Source organism: Nipponia nippon, unplaced genomic scaffold (genome assembly GCF_047370975.1).
Source record: "Nipponia nippon isolate SJK-2023a ecotype South Korea unplaced genomic scaffold, ASM4737097v1 scaffold_23, whole genome shotgun sequence".
NCBI lineage: Eukaryota > Metazoa > Chordata > Aves > Pelecaniformes > Threskiornithidae > Nipponia > Nipponia nippon.
Genome location: NW_028262340.1, coordinates 5,973,436 through 5,997,363, shown reverse-complemented (window position 1 = coordinate 5,997,363; position 23,928 = coordinate 5,973,436). Strand labels below are relative to the sequence as shown.

General features: G+C 58.2%; 1 protein-coding gene across 4 annotated transcripts; it reads left to right on the top strand.

The window, feature by feature from the left end:
• The first annotated feature begins 669 nt into the window (after positions 1-669).
• On the top strand, positions 670-23,760 carry RIMS3 (regulating synaptic membrane exocytosis 3). 4 transcript variants are annotated; one of them, XM_087760606.1, is made up of 7 exons: positions 7,766-8,118; positions 11,112-11,381; positions 12,756-12,897; positions 13,028-13,140; positions 14,806-14,907; positions 15,029-15,168; positions 15,392-23,760. In XM_087760606.1, the coding sequence occupies exons 2-7, from the start codon at positions 11,162-11,164 to the stop codon at positions 15,602-15,604; spliced, it is 930 nt and encodes a 309-aa protein (XP_087616732.1). In that variant the 5' UTR covers positions 7,766-8,118; positions 11,112-11,161; the 3' UTR covers positions 15,605-23,760. The 4 variants fall into 4 exon arrangements, with proteins under 4 accessions (XP_087616730.1, XP_087616731.1, XP_087616729.1 ...); XM_087760604.1 differs by lacking the exons at positions 7,766-8,118; positions 14,806-14,907; positions 15,029-15,168; positions 15,392-23,760 and adding an exon at positions 670-768 and having other exon boundaries at positions 13,028-13,715; XM_087760605.1 differs by lacking the exons at positions 7,766-8,118; positions 14,806-14,907; positions 15,029-15,168; positions 15,392-23,760 and adding an exon at positions 1,535-1,572 and having other exon boundaries at positions 13,028-13,715.
• The last annotated feature ends 168 nt before the right edge of the window (positions 23,761-23,928 follow it).

Here is a 23,928-nt window from a genome sequence, read left to right as displayed (position 1 = left end):
CCCCTGAAACAATATGTTCCCAGGACTGACACTTTCCCCACAAAGCTGGAAGTTTGCTTTGATGGAGTAGCCTTCCCTACTGAGATATTTTCAGCTAGTTTTTCTAAATATTACCCATAAAGGCCCCCTCCAGACAACCTCTCTCCCTCCCTGAGTTTGTTTATATGCTTTGAATTCTGTTAGGAAACCATCTCCCTACTTCAGCGATGTTTTATCCAAGTTTCCATATTTAGTTCTTTCAGCTATTCCTGCTCCTTAACCAGCTTTCCCGTGCACGACGCCGGGACCTGCCGCATGCCGGCTCTCCCTGGCATCCCCTTCCCCTCCAGCAGCCGCCGCAGGGGGAATTTTTCCCCCATCCTCCCTGCACCGATGGATGCCCGTTGAGCATCGTACTCACCAACCCACCTCAGGGTCGTGGTCCCAAATCACCCCCCAGGCCCTGACCCCGATACAGGGAACCCGGCGGAGGCTTTGCCCACAAGGGCCGAGTGGTTCCCCGCAGCTCGGGATGCCGGTAGCAGCCCCGGGACCCCCGGCACGGCGAGGGTGGGGAGCCCACCCACCGGGAAATCCAAGCCCAGTGTTATTTTAGGGAGGGACAGAGTTAAAATCGGCGAAGGAGGGTTTCCTCCTGGCACGTGGCTCCATGTCAGCCGCCGTGCACAGCCTGCAGAGGCAACGCAGGGAAAGCACTGGAGGAATTTACCATGAGTAAAAAGAGACGCTGCTTGGAGAGAAATTAGTGTTTGTATTCAAGGAGCCAAGGTGAGTCCAAGGGCAGCGCGGGAACCGGGGCTGCCTCTGTGCTCCAACTTTCTCCTTCGGAAGGGACCCGAGCACAAGAAATGCCCCTCGGTCCCTGTCCCCCCGCCAGGGCCACGCTCACACTCTGGTGGCAACCGAAAGGGATCAGAGCCGGGAAGTTTATATGTTCCCGAAGGAGCAGGCACCGCGGCCACCCAGGCTGAGCAGGGACCAGCTGGCAGCGCTTCAGGTCTGGCTGGAGGCTCCCGCCATCCCGTGGGCAGCCCTGGGGCTCTGGTTGATGGGTGTGGGGTCTGGCTGGCCACTCTTGGGGTCCAGGTGGCCACTCTTGGGGTCTGGGTGATAGTAGTGGGGTCTGGCTGGCCACTCTTGGGGTCTGGGTGATAGTAGTGGGGTCTGGCCAGCCACTCTTGGGGTCCAGCTGGTGGGAGAAGGGTCAGGTTGGCAGCTCTTGGAGTCCAACTGATGGGTGTAGGATTTGGCTGGTGACTCTCGGGGTCTGGCTAGCAGGTGTAGGGTGCAGCCAGCAGCCCTTAGGATCCAACTGATGGGTGTAGGGTCCAGCCGGTGGTTTTTGGGGTGCAGCTGACAGCTCTTAGCCCGCAGCTGCTGGCAGCGGGACGCGGCCGGTTGCTTTTTGGGGGCTCCCGGCAGCCGCGGGCCGGACCCTCGGGGGACGCCGGCCCCTCTCCGCGGCAGCCCGGGCCGTCGGGGCCGGGCCCGGGGCTCCCCCGCCCGCCGCTCCCAGCAGCCCGCCGGGGCCGAGGGGAGGAGCGGGCCCGGGCGGCGGCGGCGGCGGCAGCGGTGAGTGCCCGCGGCGGCGGCGCGGGGTGGGGTGGGGCGCTCCCGGGAGCCCGGGACGGCGACAACCCCGATCCCCGCGGCCACCGGCTGCACCTGCCTCGGAGCATCCCGCGGCGGCGGCAGGGGCGGGGGGGCGGTGGTTTTGGGGATGCCCGTCGCGGATGCGGTGCCCGGGAGGAGCGGGACGGGAGCTCCGGCAGCCCCCGGAGGGGGGGGGGGGGAAAGAGGGGTCCCGACCCCCGGTGGGACAGCCCTGGTGCTCCCCCAGCACCCCACGGCTGCCAACGAGGTGCACCAGGCACCCCTAAAACATACCCTGGGCTCTGAGCAGAGACGTGAACACCCCGAAAACATCGCTGCACCGACAGCGTGGGGGCTGCGGCCGGGGTCCCCCATCCCCGAGGGCTCCTCCGTCCCCGAGGGCTCCCCGGCCAGGCGCTGCCGGGGCCGGTTTACCGGAGTCCTCCCCAGCTTGGGGCGGCGGGCAGCGTTTCCCAGCCAGCGGCTCGGGAACGGGAGCGCTTTCCCGTGCCATCCATCATTCCCGCTGAAAGCCCGTTGACGTCAACCCCTGTCCCAGCCACCCTAGTCCCCACTGCTGGGGAAACTGGGGTAGGGACCAGCGAAAGCGGGGGTCCTGCCTGGGGAGGGCTTGCTTCAGGGCCTCATCCTCGCACTGAGCAGCGCACGTAACTCTGGCGCTCACCTCTCCTCCGGCTTCCCGGTGTCTCCAGCCTGTGGTTCGTACATGGATTTGACTCTGCTCGATGCGGAGAGCCCGCTCTGCCCTCCGTGGTGTTTTGGGCAGGTGCTGTGGCTGGTCCTGTAGGGAAATCCGTTAAAGAACTGATGAGGAATGAAGCGATGCCCCAGGATGGGCAGAGGCCCCTGCACTGCTCCCTGCTTACTATAACTGGGGCTCCAGTAAGGGGGGAGAAGCCTGAGGGCAGCGTGGGCATCGCTTGCCCCCCGCAGCGGGGAAGCACCTGATCGGGCACGGGCCTGGCCAGCCACCGCGTCTGCTGAGCTGCTGCGGAGCCATGGCTGCTCTGCGCCTCGAAATGGTCCCCAGGGCCTGGGCCACCGGGTGGGTGCTCACACCAGGCTGCAGAGTTGTCCCTGTGGGAGGTGGTGGCCGTGCCGGGCTCTGTGATGGCCAGTGCCTGCTCCCGGGGGTCTGGGAAGCATGGCGGGGGGTCTTTCGAGGCTGAGCAAAACAATTAGCCCTGGGCTGAATTGCATCACTTGGTGCACAGGGAGCATCCCGTGGGGCTGCACTGCTTATTTCATCAGCGTGCTGAGAGCAGGAGCCTGCGGATCCCCTCGGGCCAGCGGCACCGGGATGGGCTTCGCTTGCAGCACAAACCCAGCGCCTCTGCTGCCAGGCACAGCAGCCCAGGGCCGTCCCTCCGCCGCAGGGCGAGGGGCCGCCTGCCCGAACCAGCCCTGGCACGGCCAGCTGCATCGCACGGCCCCTTCCCCGAGCAGCGGAGTGGCTGCTCCCGCGCCTCTCGCCTGCAGCCCCAGTTTAGACGTGTGCCCATTTCTTTCTACATCAACACCTCTTGAAAGCCAGCCCTTCTGCTGTGCTTACGCATCCCTCCCGAAGAGCGATGTACCTTCTCCGACATCCTTTTGCGAGGGCAAACGCCTGCTGCCTCCCACATCCCAGCGCTGCTCTCGGTGGGCACGGTGCTCCCGGGCTCTCGCTTCGTCCCCATTTCAGCCCCGTCCTCGCAGCACCGGTCGCAATAACGTTTGTGGGACGTGGACAGAGGATGAGGTTGTGGCACGTTGGTCTGCCCCTTGCTTGGCCCCTCGCACCCCAAATCGGGAGGCAAATCCCCAGCAGCTTTCCCTGCAGACCCCGACTCCGTCCTCCGCAGGCTCTGCTGCCCCTCGAGCTCAGCCAAGTCAGCCCGTGCGGATCGGGCCCTTTGTGGGCTTACGCCTGCTCTCGCTGCGCCATGGCCCTATGGGAAGCATCGCATTGATGCAAGATGCAGTTTAAGGTTATGAAAATACTCAGTTTTCCTGCTTATTAAAACCCAAGCCGTGCGGCACCATCTCCTTACATCTGTTTCAATGCACTTAAAATGTTTTGTCACAGCATCTCAAATAGCAGGGAAACAGGCTCATTTAGTAATTATTTTAAAGTGATTTAGTGCAGGATTGACAGCCCCGCTGACACACCGTGCTCGCTGCCTGCCGGGTTCAGGGGCTCCCCGCCTGCCCCGGGATGCTGTGTTGGACCGCGGAGGGAGCCCCCCCAGGCTCCTCACCCTTCCCGCAGACGGTGGCGAAGGGACTCCCGGAGCTGGAGGTCTCTCAGCCTGCAAATAGTGAACTGCACCTATTTTAGCTGTTGGGTGGTAGAGCGATGCCAGAGCATTTGGCCTTCACCCTGGCACACTCGTGCATCGCCCCTTTCCCCAGCCGAGGCACGTGTGCTCCGGTGAGCAGCACCTTACCGGGAGCAGCCGCTCCAGTGCCGCGTCGGCCTGTCCTCCCGCTCTGCTGGGGACGCGGGTGCCGGTGCCGGTCCAGGATCGCTGCCCCGGCTTCTCTCGCCAGGTCAGGTGCAGACCGCGGCAGAGCGATGGGTGTTTGCCACAGGCAGTGCTCAGGCTCCCGCCATTTCTTGGCATCACTCTGGCTTTACAGAAGCCTTCCTACGGCAAGCAAGTTTTCTGCTGATCCCTTAAGAAGCTTTGCTATAATAGTGCAGCCTTAGCATTTAAAAAGCAACTTTTTCTGCAAACAGCCTGCCTTACCCCCGGCTCCTGCTGGGCTCTGGAGCGAGCTGGGACCTGCGGGCTGGATGCGGCCAGGCAGGGTGGATCAGACCCAGCTGGTCAGGGTCTGGGCTGCTGGCATCAGGCTGTCACGGGGCCACGTTCACCATCCTGCAGCTGGACATGGAGCTGGGAGGGGGCCACGGGGGGTGTGGGTGGGTTTGGTCACCCATCCTGGAGCTACGGGGCCGGCGGCTTGGTCCCGGGGAGCCCAACACAGGGCTGTAGCGTTGGGCACCTTTGCTGCGGGCAGGCTCAAGCGGCCAGGGGCAGAATACGGTCAGTACTTTGATTTGAACCTGAGGGGACTTCCGAGCTCTTTGCCCATGTGGGATACAGAGCCCCTGAAAGGCAAAGCAATATTTGCTAATGCAGAAAGGGGAGGGAAAGGGGGGGCTGTTGCATGCTGGCCACCGGTGGAAGGAAATCAGATGTTCCCTGCAAGAAGAGGAGCGCTGGTAGGAGCAGCAGAAAGCCAGAGTTGATAGCAGTCCTTCCCCTGGAGGAAGCAGCTCCATGAAATATTGATGGGATTCACACACAGCAGACGAGCGGTGTGAGCTGCATTGCAGAGCTCGGAGCCGTGCAGCCAGGAAGGCAGCGGCTGCTGGGTAACGGGAAAAGCTCCTTTCCACAGCCCCTCCGTGCCGGTGGAGATTGGTACCAGCCCCGGCCCCGTCCTGGCGGTGCAAGCCCTCAGTGCCCGAGCACCAGGTGAGGGGTTGGGGTCTGAGCACAGGGGATGCCATCCCTGACCCATCCCGGGGGCCACCAAAAGCCCTGGGCTGTTTTTTTCCATCCCCGCTGCCTCCCCATGGAAGTGGCCCAGTTTTTGGGGCCGCATGGCTGCAGCATCACGCTACCCAAGGCGCCTGCTCGTGCACGTCCCCAGCGAGGTCCTGCTCCCTCCCGAGCTGCCCATCATGGGCAAAACCAGCACCAGGGAGCCTGGTCCAGGCAGCACATCTGCGGGATGAGACCATCAGGGATGCCCCGGTACTTGCCGCAGTGCCATGAGCCCTCGCCCGCCGGGCAGCTAACCTGGCAAGCTGGGCTCGGTGGGAGCTGGCCGTCCCCCAGCCACAGGCCCGCCGGGTGGCTTTTGCTCCTCTGATTCTTTTATGTTGCCTAGGAAACGACGGGATTCAGCACAGATCTGATTTAACCGAGCGGCAGACGTCACGCAGGGACATGGGGGAAAGGGACGGCATGGTCAGGGCACTGGCCCTGGGCTCCTGGCGTCTCGGAGGGGGCTTAGCCCATGATCAGGCCACCAGGCAGGGGCAGACATGGGCGTCCCCAGCTCCCACACTCCCACACCCACTGAAAGAGGGCCGCGAGGTGGGTGCAGGAAGATGCCGTGTTCCTGCCTGTCCCTCCCGGAGATACTCGGTTCCCTGTCACGGTGCTCCCGGATGGATCCCGTCTGCCAGGAGCATCACTTCTGCTGGAGCTGCGGCACCCAGGCTGGCTGGAGGCAGCCCTGGGCTTTGTGAATGGGGATGGCAAGGAAATCACCGTGGGCAAGGTGCGTGTGGACACAGCCGGGGTCGAGGAAGACGCACGCTGCGGCACGGGACAATCGGTTCTTGCGTGTCACGCTGTCACTGCTGGAGAACCCCAGGCAGGGCTGCGGCTCCAGTTATCTGTCGCTCCCGGTCCATCCATGTGCAAGGAGCAGCACGGCAGCGCAGAGGAGAGCGCCCGCAGCAGAGAGGCTGTTGAGACCCAACCCGCTCCCAGGCTTGAGGCACGCCATCCCACTGCTTGTCCCAGGAGAGGTGCCATGCGTCACTCGGGTCGCTGGAGGAGCTGGTCTCCATGAAGCCATCTCTCAGCCCGTCGGGATGTCCCCAGGCCCCAGCATTGGCCGCTGTCACCGCCATCCCATCGGCAGGTCTGTACAAGGGACGGAGCTCTTCACCCACACCGTGACCACCAGCACTTCCCACCCCGGTGGAAAACCTCCGGCTGCCACAGACCGGGCTGCGCGGTCGCCTTCTCGGCAAAGCCCCGTGTGCTGGAGCACTGCCGACACAAGCAGTTCTGGTGCTGCTCTGCCATCCCTCCCGGAGAGCAGCTCCGATGCTGGATGGAGCGGCTGAGCAGCTCCGGCCTCTTGTCCTCCTGCTCCCACCTGGGCAGGAGCCGCCCGGCAGGAGCATGCCACGGGATTGCCATGTGTGCCCTCCTCCTCCTCCTCCCGGGCGCAGGCTTGCTGAACCTCGCTCGCACAACAGTCAGGCCTTTTTCCAGGTGCACGGGCAGGGGCTGGCGTGGGCTGGAGCCCTCTCGGACGGGAGCTGCTCCCGCAGGATCCCCGAGCGCAGCCCTGGCTCGGCCCCATCCAAACTTCTCCCCTCTAAACTCCGCTTTTCCCACAAACGAAGTACGTTCAGAGTCATCCTTTAATTTCAAGGTTTCTTTTTCCCGTGGAGATTGTGCAGGAGGATTAATGCTGTGCCTCCAGCGTGTTTCAGCCAGAACATAACTTTTATAACCTGCCTGAGCAATAAGATACGTAACTCCAGTAGCTGGAGTTGCAAGTTCTCAGTTCATGTGCACTGAATTGTACCTCTTGCCAGGCAATTAAATTTATATGAGCAACTGCCTATCAAACCTGAAGCAATTAATTAGAATTAAGTACTTTTAGGGGAAACAAGCCCTTGCCTTACTTCCCAATACAAGGAGGAGCACGTGCTTGTGAGCTGGGCTGCCGTGGCTTGCCCCAGCGTGTTGTGCCCTGCTCAGGACTGGCAGGGCCTCGTAGCAGGAGCTCTAACAAGCTTTTCTTTCCCCAAAAGTGCTGATTTTAGGGCCTACCTGCTCCAGACGTCAGCAGCATTTCAGTGCTCTCCCTCCAGGCTGTAGGCAGCCCCAGCACGAGGGGCCGGGGCAGCCTGGGGGCAAGAGGACCTGCTGCCCCGCTGCCGGGGCTTTTCAGCCCCGTCTCTCCCAGGGACACCCACCTTGGAGGCTTCCAGGGAGCTGACAGCCCCCAGAATCCCTCTGCCCCCTTCCCTGGCGAGGCGGCATCCCAGCCAGCCCCACCACCTGGTGCTCATTTATCACCTCCCTCCTCCTCTCCCCACCCGCCGTCAGGGGCCATTCCCCACCTGCGTGGGGGCACCCACTGGACTCCTCCCTCCTTCCCCAGAGCCTTTGTCAAAGCACCCAGTTTTTCCCATCAATATTTTTCCCCCCATTTCTATCTCAGGGGGATATTGGGGGACAGGGCTCCCTTGCAACCCTGCGTTGTTCCTTGCCACATGTGGCCCCCGACACCGTCTGGTGAGCGGGATGCACTGGCAGCGGGACTGTACGGTCCTGTCGGCTCCCTGGGCTCGCCCGTGACCCCCCACCCTCTGTGCCACCTTGCTCCCCACTTTTCCCGGCTCCGGCATCCCCTGGCAGGTCCGTGACACCTGGCTTGGGAGATGCAGTGGGCCCATCGGGCACCTGAAACCTGGCACAGGGATACCCCCAGCCCCGCTGAGGCGCATCCCACCCCGCTGGACCGCTCTGCCCCTGCTTGGGGCTGGGAGGAGAACTGGGTCAGCGATGTAACCATGGAGATGCTGAAGGAGATGCTGAAGCAGCGCCGGCACAGCCCCGCTCTCCAGAACCCTTTAAAGATTAACCAGACCCGTCACCCTCCGTCTCCAGCCGGGGATGGGGCTGGGGGGCTGAGCCTCCTCGGCGGGGAGAGCGGAGCCGGCACTGCCCAGTCCTCCTCCACCGGCGCAGGGCGGTAAGATGCCTCCGTCTCCTCTTTTCCTTCGGGGTGCCAGTGTGGGGAGCACAGGGCTCGGCCCCGGTAGCCTCACTGGGGCTCCTGCGCCACAGCAGTGATCAAAATGCAACAGGGAACCCATTTTCCCGCTGGTCGTGCTTGTCTGCACGTTGTGCATCGGTGCCAGGCGCTGGCTGCGTGTCCACTGAGCAGCGGAGCAGCCGGGGGGATGCTACAGCCATGACACCTCTCCTGGCTGCTCAGCCGGTGCCCGGTGGCTCCGTGCATCCCGCAGCCATCCCAGCTGGCCGGGAAATCGGGGCTGGTTCGCTGGAGAACTTCTCGGCACTCGCGGTGGTTGTTGTCGGTTCCCGCAAGGACGGTGCGTGGCGGCGGTAAGCGCTGGCGGGGGCTGCGGGCGCTGCCCCCCACCCCGGCGGCTCGGGGCTGTGCTTCCATGGCAGGGAAGGAGGGGGCTTGCATGCAATCCAGCCGCTACTGCAGCTGTGCGTTGGCTTGTTCTGAAAATCCCGGTGTTTTGCAATATAGAGAATAAATAAAATACAGAGCCGGGGGTGAAGGGAAACCTGGTGCTGTTCCCTGCAGCCCCCACCCGCTGCTGGGGAAAGGGAGCTGGGGAGAGGCAGCACCAGGGCTGCCTGTGCTGGCCAAGGATGCTGTCGCGGTGCCGAGGCCAGCTCGGCGGTGGGAGCCGTGGGCGCCGGTGCTCTTGGTGCTTGGGCACGGTCTCCGGCCGAGCTCGGCTCAGCAACAAGCGCCGGGTACCTCCCCGATCTCCCCATCCTGCACCCGCTCCCGCAGAGGCCAGGAGCAGATTGTGAAAAGAGATAAGGGGTAAAATTACAGGCGGGATAAAGAAAATCCTTCCTTTGGGCTGAGGAGCCTGCGCTCCCCTTCCTTTGCGGTGGATTATCCCTCTGTGTGTTGCATTGGAAATGATCCCATTAGCGCTGTGCTCTCCTGATCTAATTTGCTTCCACCAGAGCCCGGAGCTTTCCTGGCGGCTGAAGCGCCGAGCAGGGAAAACAGCAGCAGGAGCCTTTTGTGTGTTCCTGGCCATGGAAATAACAGGGCTTGGTTGTGCCCCAGCTCTTCTTGCCCGTAACGCCGCGTGGAGAGGCCTGAGCTGGGCGCTGCGCCCAGCTGAGCCCTCGAGGGAAGGGACGCGCGTTTGTTTAGACACAGACTAACATCGGGTTTGCAGGTGGGGAAACTGAGGCACGGGGAAGGGGAGCGACGTGCGACCAAGGGTGCGCTGGGGCTGCGGCTGGGGAAGTGGTTGGGATCCATTCCTTACGGCAGGCGCTTCCGAAGAGAAACCCAAGCCCTTGAGAGCAGCCGCAGCGGGTTTGGAGCCCAGAGAGCAGCGGGTGACGTTGGAAAATGCTCATCCTAAAGGTCCCAAAGGTCCCAAAGGTCCCAAAGGTTGTGGCTCGGCCCCGACCCCTCCTCGAGCAGATGCTGAGTGTAGGGTGAGCGCTGCTGGCTGCTCTCCCCTGTCTCGGCTTCCCGTCGGCACGTGGCCATGCCGGGGCAGCTCCGGGCCGCGGAGCTGGTGCTCGCCCGGTGCCAATGGCTTTATCCAAGGGGCGTGAGCGCTCGTGCAAGCATCTGTTCATCAGCAAAGGCAGAAGAATCCCACGTGCACCGCGTACACGAGGGGAAGCACGTGCTACGGTTGTGGCGCACCCCAAATCTTGCCAAACGCAAGCGGCCGTGCTGGGGTCCCACTCAGCGGCAAGCAGTGCTGGGCGCGAGGAGTGGAGGGTGAAATCGTGGGTCACTGCCACGCGCTCGCTGAGAGAGCCTGGGCAGAGCAGGGGAGGAAAACACCAGCCAGAAGGGAAACGTGGGACGGCTGCGGCTCTCTGGGAGCTCCTTCATGATATTAATGACTAATCGCCCACTTAGCCCTGTTTCTGTCCCTTCTGTAATTGGTAAATCCGCAAGTTCAGCGGTGCTGGAGCCGAGCCCACGGCTCCCATCATGTCTCAGCCCAACCGTGCCCCTGCAAAACTCCTTCCCCCGATGGCCGCGGGCAGCAGAAGCCCCCCGCCTTGTCCTGCTCCTCCGTTCTTGGCCATAACTTATCCTCCACGTTTGTGGCTGTCTCTCTCTTATGAAAGAGAAATATTTTTCCAGGCGCTGCCTCCATCCATTATCATAAAGTGGCTTCACTTGGCCTGGAGTTAATAATTCACCTTTCCTTGGAAGATGGATGCTCCCATCCTGCTGGAGTTTAAATATTCATGGGGAAGGGAAGGCAGCAACCGCTGCGCCGAGCGGGAGGTCTGGCAGCCGCGTTGCAGCCTCTGCCGCCGGCGAACGCCCCGGTCCCCGGCAGCGTGGCACCCCGGCACCCTCGGCACATCTGCGGGGCCCCTCCAGGCACCGTCTGCTGCCGGGGCGTCACGGTGGGCCCCAGCAGCAGCCCGGCGTGGTTTGCTGGGCTGGGGCCGGATCCAGCCCCCGTGGCAGGCAGCCATCTCGGGGTGGAGCAGAGGCACGCCCGGAGCAGCACCTAGGGATGCTGCAGCCGGGATTCGGAGAAGGAGAGGCACGGGAGGAACTTTGCTGGTTGTGATTTCACCTGGATGCCTTCAGCGGGAGTGGACGGGGCTGTCCCCAAGCCCCAGGGTCCCCTCCTGCTCCCAAGCTGGGTGGGTTGGTGATGCACCGAGCCCTCTGCCCACCGGTGGGTCTCTCCTGGCCGTCAGGGGCTGCCCGGGTGCCCTAGGGTGCTGGGGCAGGGCTGGTGGGTATGCGGGGGTCCTGCACCCCTTCCCTCGCCGCACCCTGCGCCAGCCCCTGCCCCATGGGTGGGAAAAAATGGTCCCACTGCGTTGTGCCACCTGAATTTCATGGCTTTGTAAGTGCCTCAGGGGACCGTGCATCCCCGTGGGGCTGCTCTGGGTGGGAGCGCGGTGACATGGCCGGTGCCATCGCCCACCATTGCTGGCCTTGACGCGTCCCCTGGCTTCCCCCCGCAGCTGATCCCACCCAGCAGAGCCGGGGCCGGCGAGCGCGCGAGTGGCTGACCATGTTCAACGGGGATGCCAGCTCCTCGGCGGCCAGGAATGTCATCCGTAGCTCCAGCATCAGCGGCGAGATGTACAACATCGAGAAGAGCGCGCGGGGCAGCGCCGACTCCGTCACCATCACCGCCAGCAAGAAGAGGCGCTCCAGCCTGGGCGCCAAGATGGTGGCCATCGTGGGGCTGTCCCAGTGGAGCAAGAGCACGCTGCAGCTCAACCAGACCGGTGAGCTGCCGCGGCCCCCCGCCACTGCTGGCCCCCCTTTGCTTTTAGGAGAGCTGCACGCTCCTGTCTGCCCAAAGCAATGCTCTAGCTGCCCGTGTCTGATGAAGACACCTAAAAAAGCCTGTCGTATATCCCCCCCCGGCACACCGGCACTTCTCCAGGTGCCAAAACCCTCTGCAAACCTGAGGCGGGGACGTTGCCGGAGCTCTGTCAGCGCAGGGGGTCTGGGCTGAGCGTCGCCCCCAGTAAAGGCCAGTCCTGGCTGCAGGGCTGGGAGGGAGGGAACTCGCAGAAAGGACTTGTCAAATGGTCTGGCTCTGGGAAATATTTAAATGCTTAAAATAGCTTTTTAAAGGGCGGGGGAAGTGAAAAGCTCATTTTAGTGCAGCCTTTTTCTCTAGTTATTGCTTTTTAATTCTGGTTCTTGTTGGCATTTTGTGATTCGGGAGATGTTCTATAAAGAGAGGAGTTAATTTGGAGCCCTCCAGCCCTGCACATCGAGGTGTTTCTGAAGGGGTATAATTATCCCCAAAAGCCAAGCAAACAGTGCTGGAGCCAGGCAGAACCGCGGCTGGGGACGGCAGGACCGGGGCCCTCCCAGCTGCCGGTGCCCAGGTGAGCAGCGCCCGCTCCGGGGTGCTGCCGGGATCAGGCCAACACCTCCACGGCGGCAGCCCCGAATTACCAAGACAAACCTGGCTCCCCCAGGAGCAGCCGTGGCGTGGTGCTGGCACACGCATGCTCGCGGGGCTGCCGGCGATGCCGGGGGGATGCTCGGGCCACGATCCTCCTTCTGCCATCTGCCACCGCCTGGGACGCGTGGTGGCGGGGACGGTGTAACCACGTGGAGAAAGGGACACTTCGCCGATCAGACTGGGACTGGGTCCCTGCGGCACAGGGACATGGGCACATGTCGACAGGGCCCCAGGGATTTTGGCAGCTGGGAGGTGGCTGTGCAGCAGCACAGGCCAGGCGGCTGGGATGGTGTCAGCACACGTGAGCTGAGCCTGGCAGGTCTCAGCACGTGGAGGTGATGACTGAGGTGCAGGTGGGCTCGCAGCCACGTGAAGGCACGGTGGCATCGGTGCTGAGTGAGGGCTGCAGGGACACGGGGAGCACGGGCACCCCGTGGCTCTCCAGCACGGTGTGAGTGGCACCGGGACGTGTGCCCGTGCGGGGCCCTGCAAAGTTTCATCCCCAGGGAAAGGCTGCATAAATCACGACGGATAACGTACCGAAGGTGGGGAGCAGCACATGGGCAGGCTCCGGCTGTGCCTGGCACCCTGGTTCTTCCGTCGGGTTTGACACTCGTCCCGCAGGAGGGTCCTGAGGCAGCGAGCGCTTCCCCGGCTCACCCCCTGTCTCGGCTTCCAGAGGGCGGCCCCAAAAAGCTGCGCAGCAACATCCGGAGGAGCACGGAGACCGGCATCGCGGTGGAGATGAGGACCAGGTTCACCCGGCAAGGCAGCCGGGAGTCCACCGACGGCAGCACCAACAGCAACAGCTCCGACGGCACGTAAGGCACCGCGGGGTGGCACGGGGGGACGGGCGCTGGGGCTGGACACCCTCCCTGTGCTCCTGGGGGATTGCTCCTGAGACCCGGCAGCCTGATGCTCCACGAAAGCCCTTTGCTCTCCCCGGCGCAGGTTCATCTTCCCCACGACCCGGCTGGGCGCTGAGAGCCAGTTCAGCGACTTCCTCGATGGGCTGGGGCCGGGCCAGCTGGTGGGGCGGCAAACACTGGCCACCCCGCCGATGGGTGAGTGCCGGCCGAGGGGGGGCCCTGCCCGGGGAGGCGGGTGCTGGCTGTGCAAGAGGACGCTCCAGCGAGAGGGAAGGGGCTGCAGGGCGGAGAGTGGCCGTGTGCTCCTGCGCAGGGCACCGGCTCGGGGGACAGGCTCGATCCCAGCAGCGTCCCTCGCTGCTAAGCACGTGCTGGGCGGGTGCATGGCTTGCAGATGCTCTGGCCTTGCCCTGCTGCTGCCGCTGCCGGCTCCGCGAGGAGAGGGAACGTCCCGTCAGGGCTCGGGGCAGGACACCCACGGGGGAAGCAGCAGCTCTGCCTTTCCCCAGGGTCTCTTCTGCCCCTCTGCTGCGCATCAGCTCCTCCGAGCATCCCGCCGCAGAGGGGACCCAACAAAACTGGGGTTTGTTCCATTTTTCCCTTTTACATCCAAAATGGCTATAGAAAGTCACACCCTAAGGCTGAATTTCCAGCCAGCAGCAGAGCGTCCCTGGCTGCTCCGAGGGCACACCAAGGTGTCTGCCCCATGTCCTGCTGAGGGGCCGGAGCTGCCGGGAATGGGGAGAGCTGCCCCAGGGGGGCCACAGTAACCAGGGTCCCCCGTCCCCGCAGCACAGGGGCCTGGTCCTGCTGGCCCCACATAAGCCCCCGGTGGGAGGGAAGGGCAGGGCAGGGGCAGTTGGACCCCTTTGGGTTTGCTGACCTTCCCTGGGAGGGGTCACCACCGGCTTCCCTTGGGGTGAGGTCCCGCAGTGCCCGCAGCACGCCGAATCCCTACGGCTCCTGCCGTTCCCCCGCCGCGGCATCAGCTCGTTCCTCTCCCGCTGGCCGGTTCCTCGCACAGCCCCTGGCGCTGGCCCTGACTTGCTGTTAAAATGCCAAGTGTGTTTTGAGAACATCCAGGTTCATCTCGCTCCTATTAAACCCCGCCGGGACGTCAGCTCGCCCCTTCCCCGTCCCCACTCCCCTCCCCGGGGCCACAAGGCAGCGAGCGACGGGGACCCGCCAGCCAAGGGACGTACGTACGTACGAGCGGGACAGCTAAGTGGGAGAACAACTTCACACCGAGCTCAAGAGGCGCCCGGCCACGTTTTTTCCTGCAGGTGCCCCTCCGCAGGGAGTGGGGAAGGACCCCAGTGAAGTGCCCTGGTGGGTGCTGGCCCCCGTGGGGTGCTCAGCCACCAACCCCTCCTGTCCCAGACTCTCCCGCTCTTCCTGGGGTCTCGCCTGCCCCTGGGCTGAGGGTATCGCCTGGCCAAGGCACAGCCCTGGTTAATCCCAGCCCCTTTTCCCATCACGAGGGAAAAAATCCCCCTGCAAGGCTGCTGTGGGATGGAGCTGGCAGGGAGGGTGGGGAGGAGGTGGCTGCCACCCGGTTCTCTCCCCGCTGCTCAAATCCAAGCGTCTTCCATCAGCTCGGCTTTGTCCTTCCTCCAAATTGACGATAAATCACGCACCCAGTGGTGGGATGCTCGGTGGGCTTGAGCGCTGGGTGCTGAGGATGGGGAGCAGGTGGCGGTGTGGGGGTGCCGAGGCTGCCAGCCCCGGAGCTGACATCTCCCACCTGCTTTTTGGCAGCACCAAAAGGGAGAGCTGCTGGGGACCAGCCTGGCTGCGGCCGTCCCCGGTGGGAGGTGGCCATTGGGGAGGGTGCTGAGCCCGTCTCGTCCCTCCGCCTAGGTGATGTCCACGTCGGCATGGCTGACCGGAACGGGCAGCTGGAGGTGGAGGTGATCCAGGCCAGGGGACTTATCCCGAAGATGGGCTCCAAGTCCATCCCTGGTAGGTGGCTGGAGACGGAGGGGGTCTGGGACGGAGGGGGAGCGATGGGGCCGGGCGCTGTGCAGGGACCATGACAGGAGCCTGCTCCGGGTCAGTGTTTCTCACCCGTTTGTCAACGCAGCCACCTACGTGAAAGTTTACCTGCTGGAGAACGGCGTCTGCCTGGCCAAGAAGAAGACCAAGGTGGTGAAGAAAACCTGCGACCCGTCGTACCAGCAGCCTCTGCTCTTCGAGGAGAGCCCCCAGGGCAAAGTCTTGCAGGTGACGTACTCCCCGCACGGATGCTTGGGGACGGGGAGGGAATAGGGGAGCAAGGACAGGGCACAGACACCCAGCGTCCTCACTGCTGTCCTTCAGACCGCAGCCTCCCCATCCCGATCATGGCGGGTCCTTCCCAGCCAGGCACGCTAAGTTTGCTGAGTTTTCCCCAAAACTCCCACCCAGCGAGCGGGGCAGCTCCCCTAACGCCGTCTCCGCTCCGCAGGTGATCGTCTGGGGAGATTACGGGCGCATGGACCACAAGTGCTTCATGGGGATGGCCCAGATTGTCTTGGAGGAGCTCGATCTCTCCAGCGCGGTCGCGGGCTGGTACAAACTCTTCCCCACCTCCTCGCTGGCCGACTCCAGCATCGGACCTCTGACGCGCCGCCTCTCCCAGTCCTCCCTGGAGAGCTCCACCAGCCCCTCCTGCCCGTAGGCGGCAGGTTGGTGGGAGAGGCCGGGAGGGGAAAGGAGACATCCTGACCTACCAAAACTGTTAGTGGATAGCTGTAAATATCCTGTCCTTTTTTTTTTTTTTTTCCTTTTTTTTTTTTTTAAAATCTCCTTCCCGAAACAAACCTGCTCTCAACACGCTCCTCCCCGAGCACGCGTCCCGGCGCGCAGAGGGGGACGTTGGAGAGGGAGCGAGGGCCGTGTGTTTTGAGGCAGGGGGAAGGAAAAGCAAAGAAAAAAACCAAACAAACCCTACCGTGAGGCAGACCGAGGGCCGCGACTGCCGACCGATCCCGAGACTGTTACCGCGCCTCGTCCCATCGCCCCGTCGGAAAGGAATCGAAGCGACGCGTTTCTCTCCTGACCACCCCGTGAGAGCATCAGGTCTGAGTCGTTCAGCGCCGCTGCAAGCAGCATGTAGACGAGGTTTCTTTTCCTTCGATTTCATTTCCTTGCCTCTGAGGAAAAGGTAGCTTTTCAAAGAAAAAAAACCTCAGAAATAATCCAACTCAGCACTATTTTTTTTTTTTTTCAAGGAATGTAGCATCTTCTATTATGTAGCTTGCCACGTGCTAGCAACACACTCACTCTGCAATATCTAAGAGACTCCGGATTGCCCGGAAACATCTGCCAGTCACTTCCCCTTTGTTCGTTTTCCGACACAAATCCTGCGACACTGAGCAAGCTCTTCTGGTGGCCATTTTTCTGGGTTTTTTTTTTGGTTTTTTGGTAGCACGTAGCCTGTGACCAGTGACATTGCCAAAGCGAGAGAGAACAGAAAAAGGTGCACTCACCTCACCTAAGCATACGCTGGTCTTATCCTCGTGTTTCACCACTGACCGTGGTCTTGTACAGCCAAAGCAAGACCCAAAATAGAAACTCTGTGATGCCTCACGTGAAAATTCGAGTCAGGAGAAGGTGACCCGACGGAGCAGGAGTACCGTGATGCTGGTTGATCGTCTGGCTTCCAGCCCTTTCCTCCCGCGAGGGCCAGCTCGAGGTCTGGGATGCTCTCCTCAGGTCTGGGATGCTCTCCTCGATACTTGAATTTCAGGCAGGAGCGGAGGGTTTGCCAGACCCCGCGGCAGGACGCACCTTTCTCTAACTCTCGACTTGTTGGTACGCTACAGGGGAACATCTCAACAGCATCTTCTGCTGATCTGGAATTCGGGTGACTGAGAGGTTACGAACAAAGGACTAGATGCTTTGAATTTGTTATCAGGATGAGTGTTTTGGGTTTTTTTGTTTGTATGTTTTGTTTGTTTGTTTTTAAAGCAGCATTTTGGTTCCCCCTGAGGGACCAGTTCTTGTAGCAAAACCGAGAATTACGGAAGCTTTTTTTGAAGGTGCCTAATGAAATTTGCTGAAAATACTCAGGGGAGACACCACTAGAAACTCTGGTTTCTTCATAAAATATACTTAACACAATGACTGTCCTGAAGGATCAGTTTCCAAAAGAGAGAAAAAAATCCAACACACCAAAAGATGAGCAGTCTTGAGACTGGAAGAGGACAAAAGGTTAACGGGGAATTTTCACCGACCAGATGGCTCTGACCTTCAGCCTTTAACACAAATCAACCCACAGCACAGTTGGGATTTTTTACAATTATTTATTGGCAAAGCAGAGAATTTCACAATGCACAGAGCACAACAAAACCAACCCGTGGTTCTCCTGGTGACGCCGGGAACGATGAACCAGCTCCAACCTGTTGCCACAACGGAACAAAACCAAACCTGACGGAAAGGACTGTTGCGATGAAGCTGTCCCCTCCACAAACCCAAAACCGGGGGTCAGCAAAACTCCACTGCTCGGTGGCTGGTTTACCCAACACCGCCGTGATTTTCGCGACATCGTGTCACGGGATTTCAGCTGCTATCGCGGACTTTGGATCTTTACCAAACAAAAATCACTGTAGACCTCTGAGAAGAGAGCAGGCTGGATGCTGCGGACAGGGGATGGAGAGGACTTTGCTTCCAGGCCCCAGCGCCTGCCTTGTAAAAGATTAAATCCTCGTCTGCTGGAGCGGTAAGTGCTTTTTCAAGCAATACGCACCGATTTCTGAGCTCCTGCTAAATGGCGACGTACAGGACCGTGGGATGCAGGGACAGTCCGAGGCGGTTTGAGGAAGCAAACTCGGTGCCCTGACTACTGAAACAGGAATAAACAATGCTTTGAACACGACGTTCCTTCCAGAGCACGAAGCAGTTATATGAGGTCAGTGACGCCTGGATGAGCCTAAACTTTCTCTGCCCTGGCGTGCTGGATTTTTGAATATACGTGAGGGAAGGCATCTTAAGAGGAAAAGCTTTCTGCTCCTTCAAGCCAACATTATTTGCTTTCGCTTTACCAGCTCTATTTCAATGGAAAAAAAGACAAATCTGCCTGTGGTAGGACAATAACCACATCCGCAGGGAAGTGGAACAGCAGCGTGGGCAGAGCAGGGAGCTCTGCAGGCGTGTTCTGCTCGCCGGCGTGCAGACAGCATCGCCCCTTCCCCTTCCAGCACAGAGCTGGCTGTAACGCTCTCCGGCGAGTCGCAGAGCTTCGCTGCTCCCCCTCTCCGCGAGCAACGTAACGCTTTTCTTGCGATAGAGGACAGAAGCGGACGAAGAGCAGCGGGAACACCGGGACAGCCGGGCGCGCACCCACAGCCGCTGATGCCCGAGGTCTGGCAAAAGGCTCACTGGTTCTGCGCCAGTTAAAAAACCTGCCCTGGCTGGCACGTGGAAAATCCAGAGAAAAGAACCATCTTCTGGAAGGCACACCTGGGTACTCCAAGGAACATGGAAAACCCAAAGACTTTGGCTTATATTTTATCATCGATAGCCTGAGGATGCATTGGTGGATAACAGAGCTAACGTCAGAACAAACTGGAGCCCAGTTCCTTCTCAGCGGTGTATCCTCGTTTGCTGCAACGCGATGGAAACGATTCGTCCTGCTCACGGAGAGCCCGGCAAGCCGGAGCCACCACGCCAGTGACTTCAAATCTTTGTCACTCACTCGACAAACTGAAACCCATCGAAACCTTAACTTCTTCACCTTCAGCACGACGCCTCCAGTCCCCCCAGGGGCTTCCCCCCTTCCCTGGGGAAGCATCTGGGTCAAGACCCACCTTACACTCGTGTGGAAAAACTAAAACGGGAGAAGAGACCGAAGTGTGCCACGTTTACACGGCAACATCAGCTCCCTCTCATGTCTGAGTGCGTGAGACCACGTGTCGGATGTTTTCCCTCCTCCAACAACAAGAACAACAAAGCCAAGACACCCAGCTGCTTCCTACACGCGACACACCAAAAAAACCACAGGCTTCTGGACTCCAGGTTTTTTTCTGGGGGAATGTTTTATTGCAAAGGGCACTTTTTTTTTTATGTACTATATGATTTGCAAAAGGTGGCTGCACTGACTAGGTATTATGCATTAGATTATTTCCTCCCTTTCCTCCACCTTCCATCAGGAAAGGAAATTCAAACCATTCGACTTTCCAGATATTTTCCCCTAGAAAGAATAATTAATATTAAACTGAATCAGCTTTGCAGCCCGGTTTATACCCAGCACTCCCAGCAGCGAGCGAGCAGCAAGCAGCACCCACCCGAGACAGAGAAGACCTCACCACAGCACAGCTGACAGTAGATGCTGGTGTCAGAATCAAGGCACCCTACTTGAGTAACAGGGATGGATTTTGCCAAATAGCCTTGAAATGATACTTAAACATCCCCTAAACGCTAGTAGAAAAAGTGTCTCGGCCACGCAGCAAAGCACAGAAAACACTCCATGATTTCATGCCCAGGCCTAAGTTATCCCTGGGTTTTCTACAAGCCTGGAATGGGCTTTATTTGCCAAAGCTGAGCGACTGAAAATTTTCTAGGGTACCAGAAAGTGGGCCAGGCTTCTGGGCTCCCTCAGAAATTAACTCCTGTTTCATCAGCGTCACGGACTGTTGAAAGCATGGGGGGAGGATGCTTAGACATAGCTTTCCTGAAATCAAGTGAGATACAGAACCAACTACCTGGCCAGCAATCAGAAAACCGAACCCATTAAGTGGCTTTGGAAAATGCCACAGACTGAGACAGTGGGCAGCATTCCCTCCACGGCCACCTTTTCCAGCTCTTAAAACCTTTTCTTCAGAAGCAGTTACAGATGTAGCTCTCGATTGCAAATACGAGACCAGAATTTCCTACAGGAGTGGGATCGGGATTCCCTTCGCCGATAGGGAATCGCTTCTGTTCCCTGTCTTACACGACTGCTCTAGCAGCAATGGGACTTGAGAAGTCAAGCCTGTATTTGTACGTGCTTGTGCAGATCGGTGCACGTGAGAGGAGTTAACACATTTAAATACCTTTGCTTGTTTAAGTGGACTTGCAAATACTCAGCAGCAGTAAGGACAATTTAAGGGTCTTTACTAGTAGAAGACCATTTACAAAAACAGCACCGGCGATGTTTTTTCAGGCCTAAAGAGTCCACCTTCTATTTTCTTCCAGTTGACTCAGACACTTCTTCCCAGATTGATGCGAAACGCTTGGACAATGCACATCTGTAAGCTTCCTTAAGGGTCTGCATTTGGTTACTGATTTGGAAAATAACTGCATTTTAAAGGTCAAGGAACGGTGTTCAGGCACCACTCTTCTTGATGGCTGAATGCAAAGTCTAAATGTGTTTTGCATCACAGATGGAAAAGATATTAAGAGCTTTCTCTGCTTTCCTTTGGGTTTTCATGCCTCCAGACAGATCTGTAAAATTCCCTTCAGTAAACACAAGGGTTGCATCCCGTGATGTGCCAAAGGCATGAGGGCCCGCTCCAATGTTTCTCTAGCAAAGCTGTTTCAACTGGAAGTCTTCCTTCTACTTCGTGTTCACAAGCAGAGAAAACACCCCAACCCTTGGCTGGTTGTTAGAGGTGCACGAGTTATGTTTATGAGCTACAGAGAAGGCTGAAAGGCTGCAGAAAAGACTCCCTACGGAAAAAGAAGCGTCTGCAATCAGCATTGGAACTGGTGGGGTAAGGATGTGCTACGTGTAACGCAGCTGAAGTTGGACAAAACCGACTCGGTGACCAGATGTGACAATAACGCTCACCTTAACTGAGCTGGTCCGTATTTGGGGAAGATGAAGGTTTTAAAAGTAGACTTGGAAAAATGTACAGTAAAGGGCCTAAGTGTTTGTCTTGCTGTCTGAATAACCGCCACACTGTTTAACCCCGATCATCTGCCTCGGGCACAGACACCAGAACGGAGCGCAGCAGCATCGAGGAATCCAGAAGAGAGCAGCTTGGTTCAGCAGCTGCCACCGAGACCCGAGAGCTGGCGCGACCACTGTGCCTGTCTGCAGCTCCGGTTATTGGTATACCTCATTCTTTTTTGTTTTTCAACCCCCTTTTTTTCCTCTTTTTTTTAAGAACCAGCGCTTAGTGCACTCTATCACATTCAGGTTATTTTTCGTTGTAACTGTGCAATGAAGAGCAATTATATCGGGTGTGCGTTTACCACCTGCTCCCATGCTGGCTCCTGCGAGCCCAACCTCTGCTTCATTTAGCACTTGCACTATTGATTGCTGAGCTGAAGGGCAAGGCAAGCAAGAGGCCAGGGCGCTTCTCTGGAGGGAGGGATGATCCGGCTGGACAGTAGCTATCCCCCTCTCGTCTCTCCTGTTAAAAAGCACGTAGATACACAGCGCTCCAAAGGCTGCCCCTTAGCCCGACGCAGGCGGGTGTTTGCAGCCCTGCTCCCCTACCAGTCCTCCCCTCCCACGAGGAGGCGAGCATCGCGGCTGTGACGAGCGGAGGACAGTGCTGCTGCTCTGCTGCTCTTGGAGGAGCAGCAAACCCTCGCTAAAGCTTTTGCCTGTGGTGTGGATGGAGAGGGGGAGCGTCAGAAGTAGGCAGAGAGGGTGTCCCTCCAGCGGGAGGACAGGTATCGAACACCGATCCCGTTCCCTAACAGGATCGCTGTCTGTACATAGCTGCTAGATCCCAGTGCTCGCGGAAAAAAAGGGAACTTTGCCCTAACACTTGCAGTGAGAACTGTGAAGCAGTGCTTGATCTCAGAGGGCCTCTGGATGGAGCAGCACCCCCCTCCTCGTACCCAGCTGGCCAGGGATGCCTCTTGAATGTTAGCACTTTGAAGTTGGTGGCCTTGTTTTCTTAAAAGGGCTTGATCTTTTCATGCAGTTAAAACTAAATAATCTTCCCCATCATGTTGTCCTACTCCCCACCTCAAAATTAAGCGATGAACAAGCACTTGGGCAATTGAAGATATTGTCCAGGACTCAAGAATCTGTCATTAATCTCAGAAGTTTATACCTCAAATATAAAAACATATACATCTCTCTTAGTAACAACACTTGGTAAAGTAGCAGCTCCAAGTTTGAATTGAACTTTGTCCTTGAATTTGATTACTAACGGCACCAGGAAAAAAACCAAACCCACATAAGCACACAGAGAAAAGCACCAATGAATTTTTTTAGAAGCACTCAAACCGAAACATTCATCCTATCAAAAAAATTCAGAATTTATACTCCCAAACAAGACACGTGAGGGATTTTACCAATACCTTACAAATCTTTAACTACAGCCTATGCCTTTTAAACTGCGTCAGCCCCCTAAGAAGTACGAGGGGGCAGAATACTAACACACACTGGCAAAGAAGATTTACATTAAAAAGGTCCAAGATTGTTAAAGGTACGAGGCAATGAGAGATGCACCCCGAAGAACTCCGCCAAGCAGTTACCTCTAACCATAGCCTCTCTCCTCCCAGCAGCTGCTTCAGAAGACGAGCGTCTTGACAGGGGTGCATCATAAGAAAGCGATAGAGCCGCGCAAGGACACAGAAATCCATGCTACTTTACATTTTCCATCCTTAAGTCCCCAACAAATTCCATTGAAAAGAATTACCTAAACCAAGAGAGTCCCATTAGATTGAGAGATTGTCAAAACTCCATTAGCCACAATTGCTACTACGCGCTTAGCCTTCCATCTCTACCGAAAAGAGGTAGCAGACATCTCACCGTCCGAGTGGCACATGCCAACCTTGCGTCCTTCTGTGTGCATCCGTTACCTACGGGGAGAAGGAGAGTTAGGTGCAGAACCCGCGCAGGACCGACACACTCACCCTGGGTAGCTTCGTACTTTTGGAAGCCAGGCTGTAACCGCATTCGTGAACAAATCTGGCTGCCTTCACTAGCCCACTCGTATTTTGTGATAAACTTTGCTTTGATGACAGATTCGTTAAGTTTAACAACTCCACCTTAAAATAAATGCCGCAGAGGGGTGAGCTAGGGGGTCCTTTGAGCCCCAGTTCCATGCTCAAGACAAGGGGATGGGCTTGTGATGGATACTTGAGCATGGAAATAGATTTAAAAAAAGCAAACGGCAATTTTATACCTGTGTTACGTAATGTTTTCTATGTGTGTGGTCTTTCTTAATGTAAAACTCTTGTATTTTTGTGGTTTATATTGCAGCAGGACTGATGGCTGTGAGGGTGCACGCTCTTTTGTAAAATATTCTTAGCCAGTTTTCCCAAGGAGGAAAAAACTGAAGTATTCACATTTTCATTGGCTTGTACCTGCATGTACAGTATTGGGGCAGCAAGTGAAGATGATTAAAGCCACCTTGAAAACTTTTTTCTGTGCTTGAGTTGAGCTTCTCAAAGCATCTAGCCCAAAACCACATGTGTAGCTTAAAGCCAACCCTTCCCCCCCCCCCCCAAATGATATGCTGGGGAGGAGGGGAAGAGGAAGAAGCCCTCTTTTTTCTGAAAAGAGCAGGTTTCAACTTGAGGAAAGATATACCATAATTAATATGCAAGCAGAGTACCATCAACTCAAGGCTCACACAATTAGCTGAGCTCTCTCCCCTGCAGCTGCACATGGCCACCCACAAGCCTAAGGAAAACTGGCCTTTATCTGTTCTTTAGGTGACTCCTGAATCCCCCCAGCCTTCCATATTCTCACTCTAACCACTTTTTGTAAAAGCTTAAAATTTACCTTTTGAATAGGCCTTGGTCAGGTTTTGCTGAACATTAGTGTAAAGCTGCAGTCTTAATAATTTAAGTTCTCCCTGCAGCCACAGCTGCAGGAATGCTGCATTTACCCACACCCCTAAGCTGTGAGTCTCTCTTGTATATAAAAGCGTCAACTGACCCGATTCTGCCTCTGCTGAGCCTGGTTCTTTGCATGCTGGTAGTCCTTAGCTTTCAGCAAACACTGTTCTCACCTGCCATTTGGGACACAGCCCTGCTACAAAGCAGATGGAGTTTGTCCGATTTGGATGAAAGGCTCCAAATCCCCGCACACCTGAAGTGAACAACTCACAC

Excerpts from the sequence above, each read along its gene's own strand:
- RIMS3 (XM_087760604.1), top strand. The coding sequence starts at position 11,162 with ATGTTCAACGGGGATGCCAGCTCCTCGGCGGCCAGGAATGTCATCCGT. Across the intron at positions 11,382-12,755 it reads GCTGCAGCTCAACCAGACCG|AGGGCGGCCCCAAAAAGCTG; the intron begins GTGAGCTGCCGC and ends CTCGGCTTCCAG. Across the intron at positions 12,898-13,027 it reads AGCAACAGCTCCGACGGCAC|GTTCATCTTCCCCACGACCC; the intron begins GTAAGGCACCGC and ends TCCCCGGCGCAG.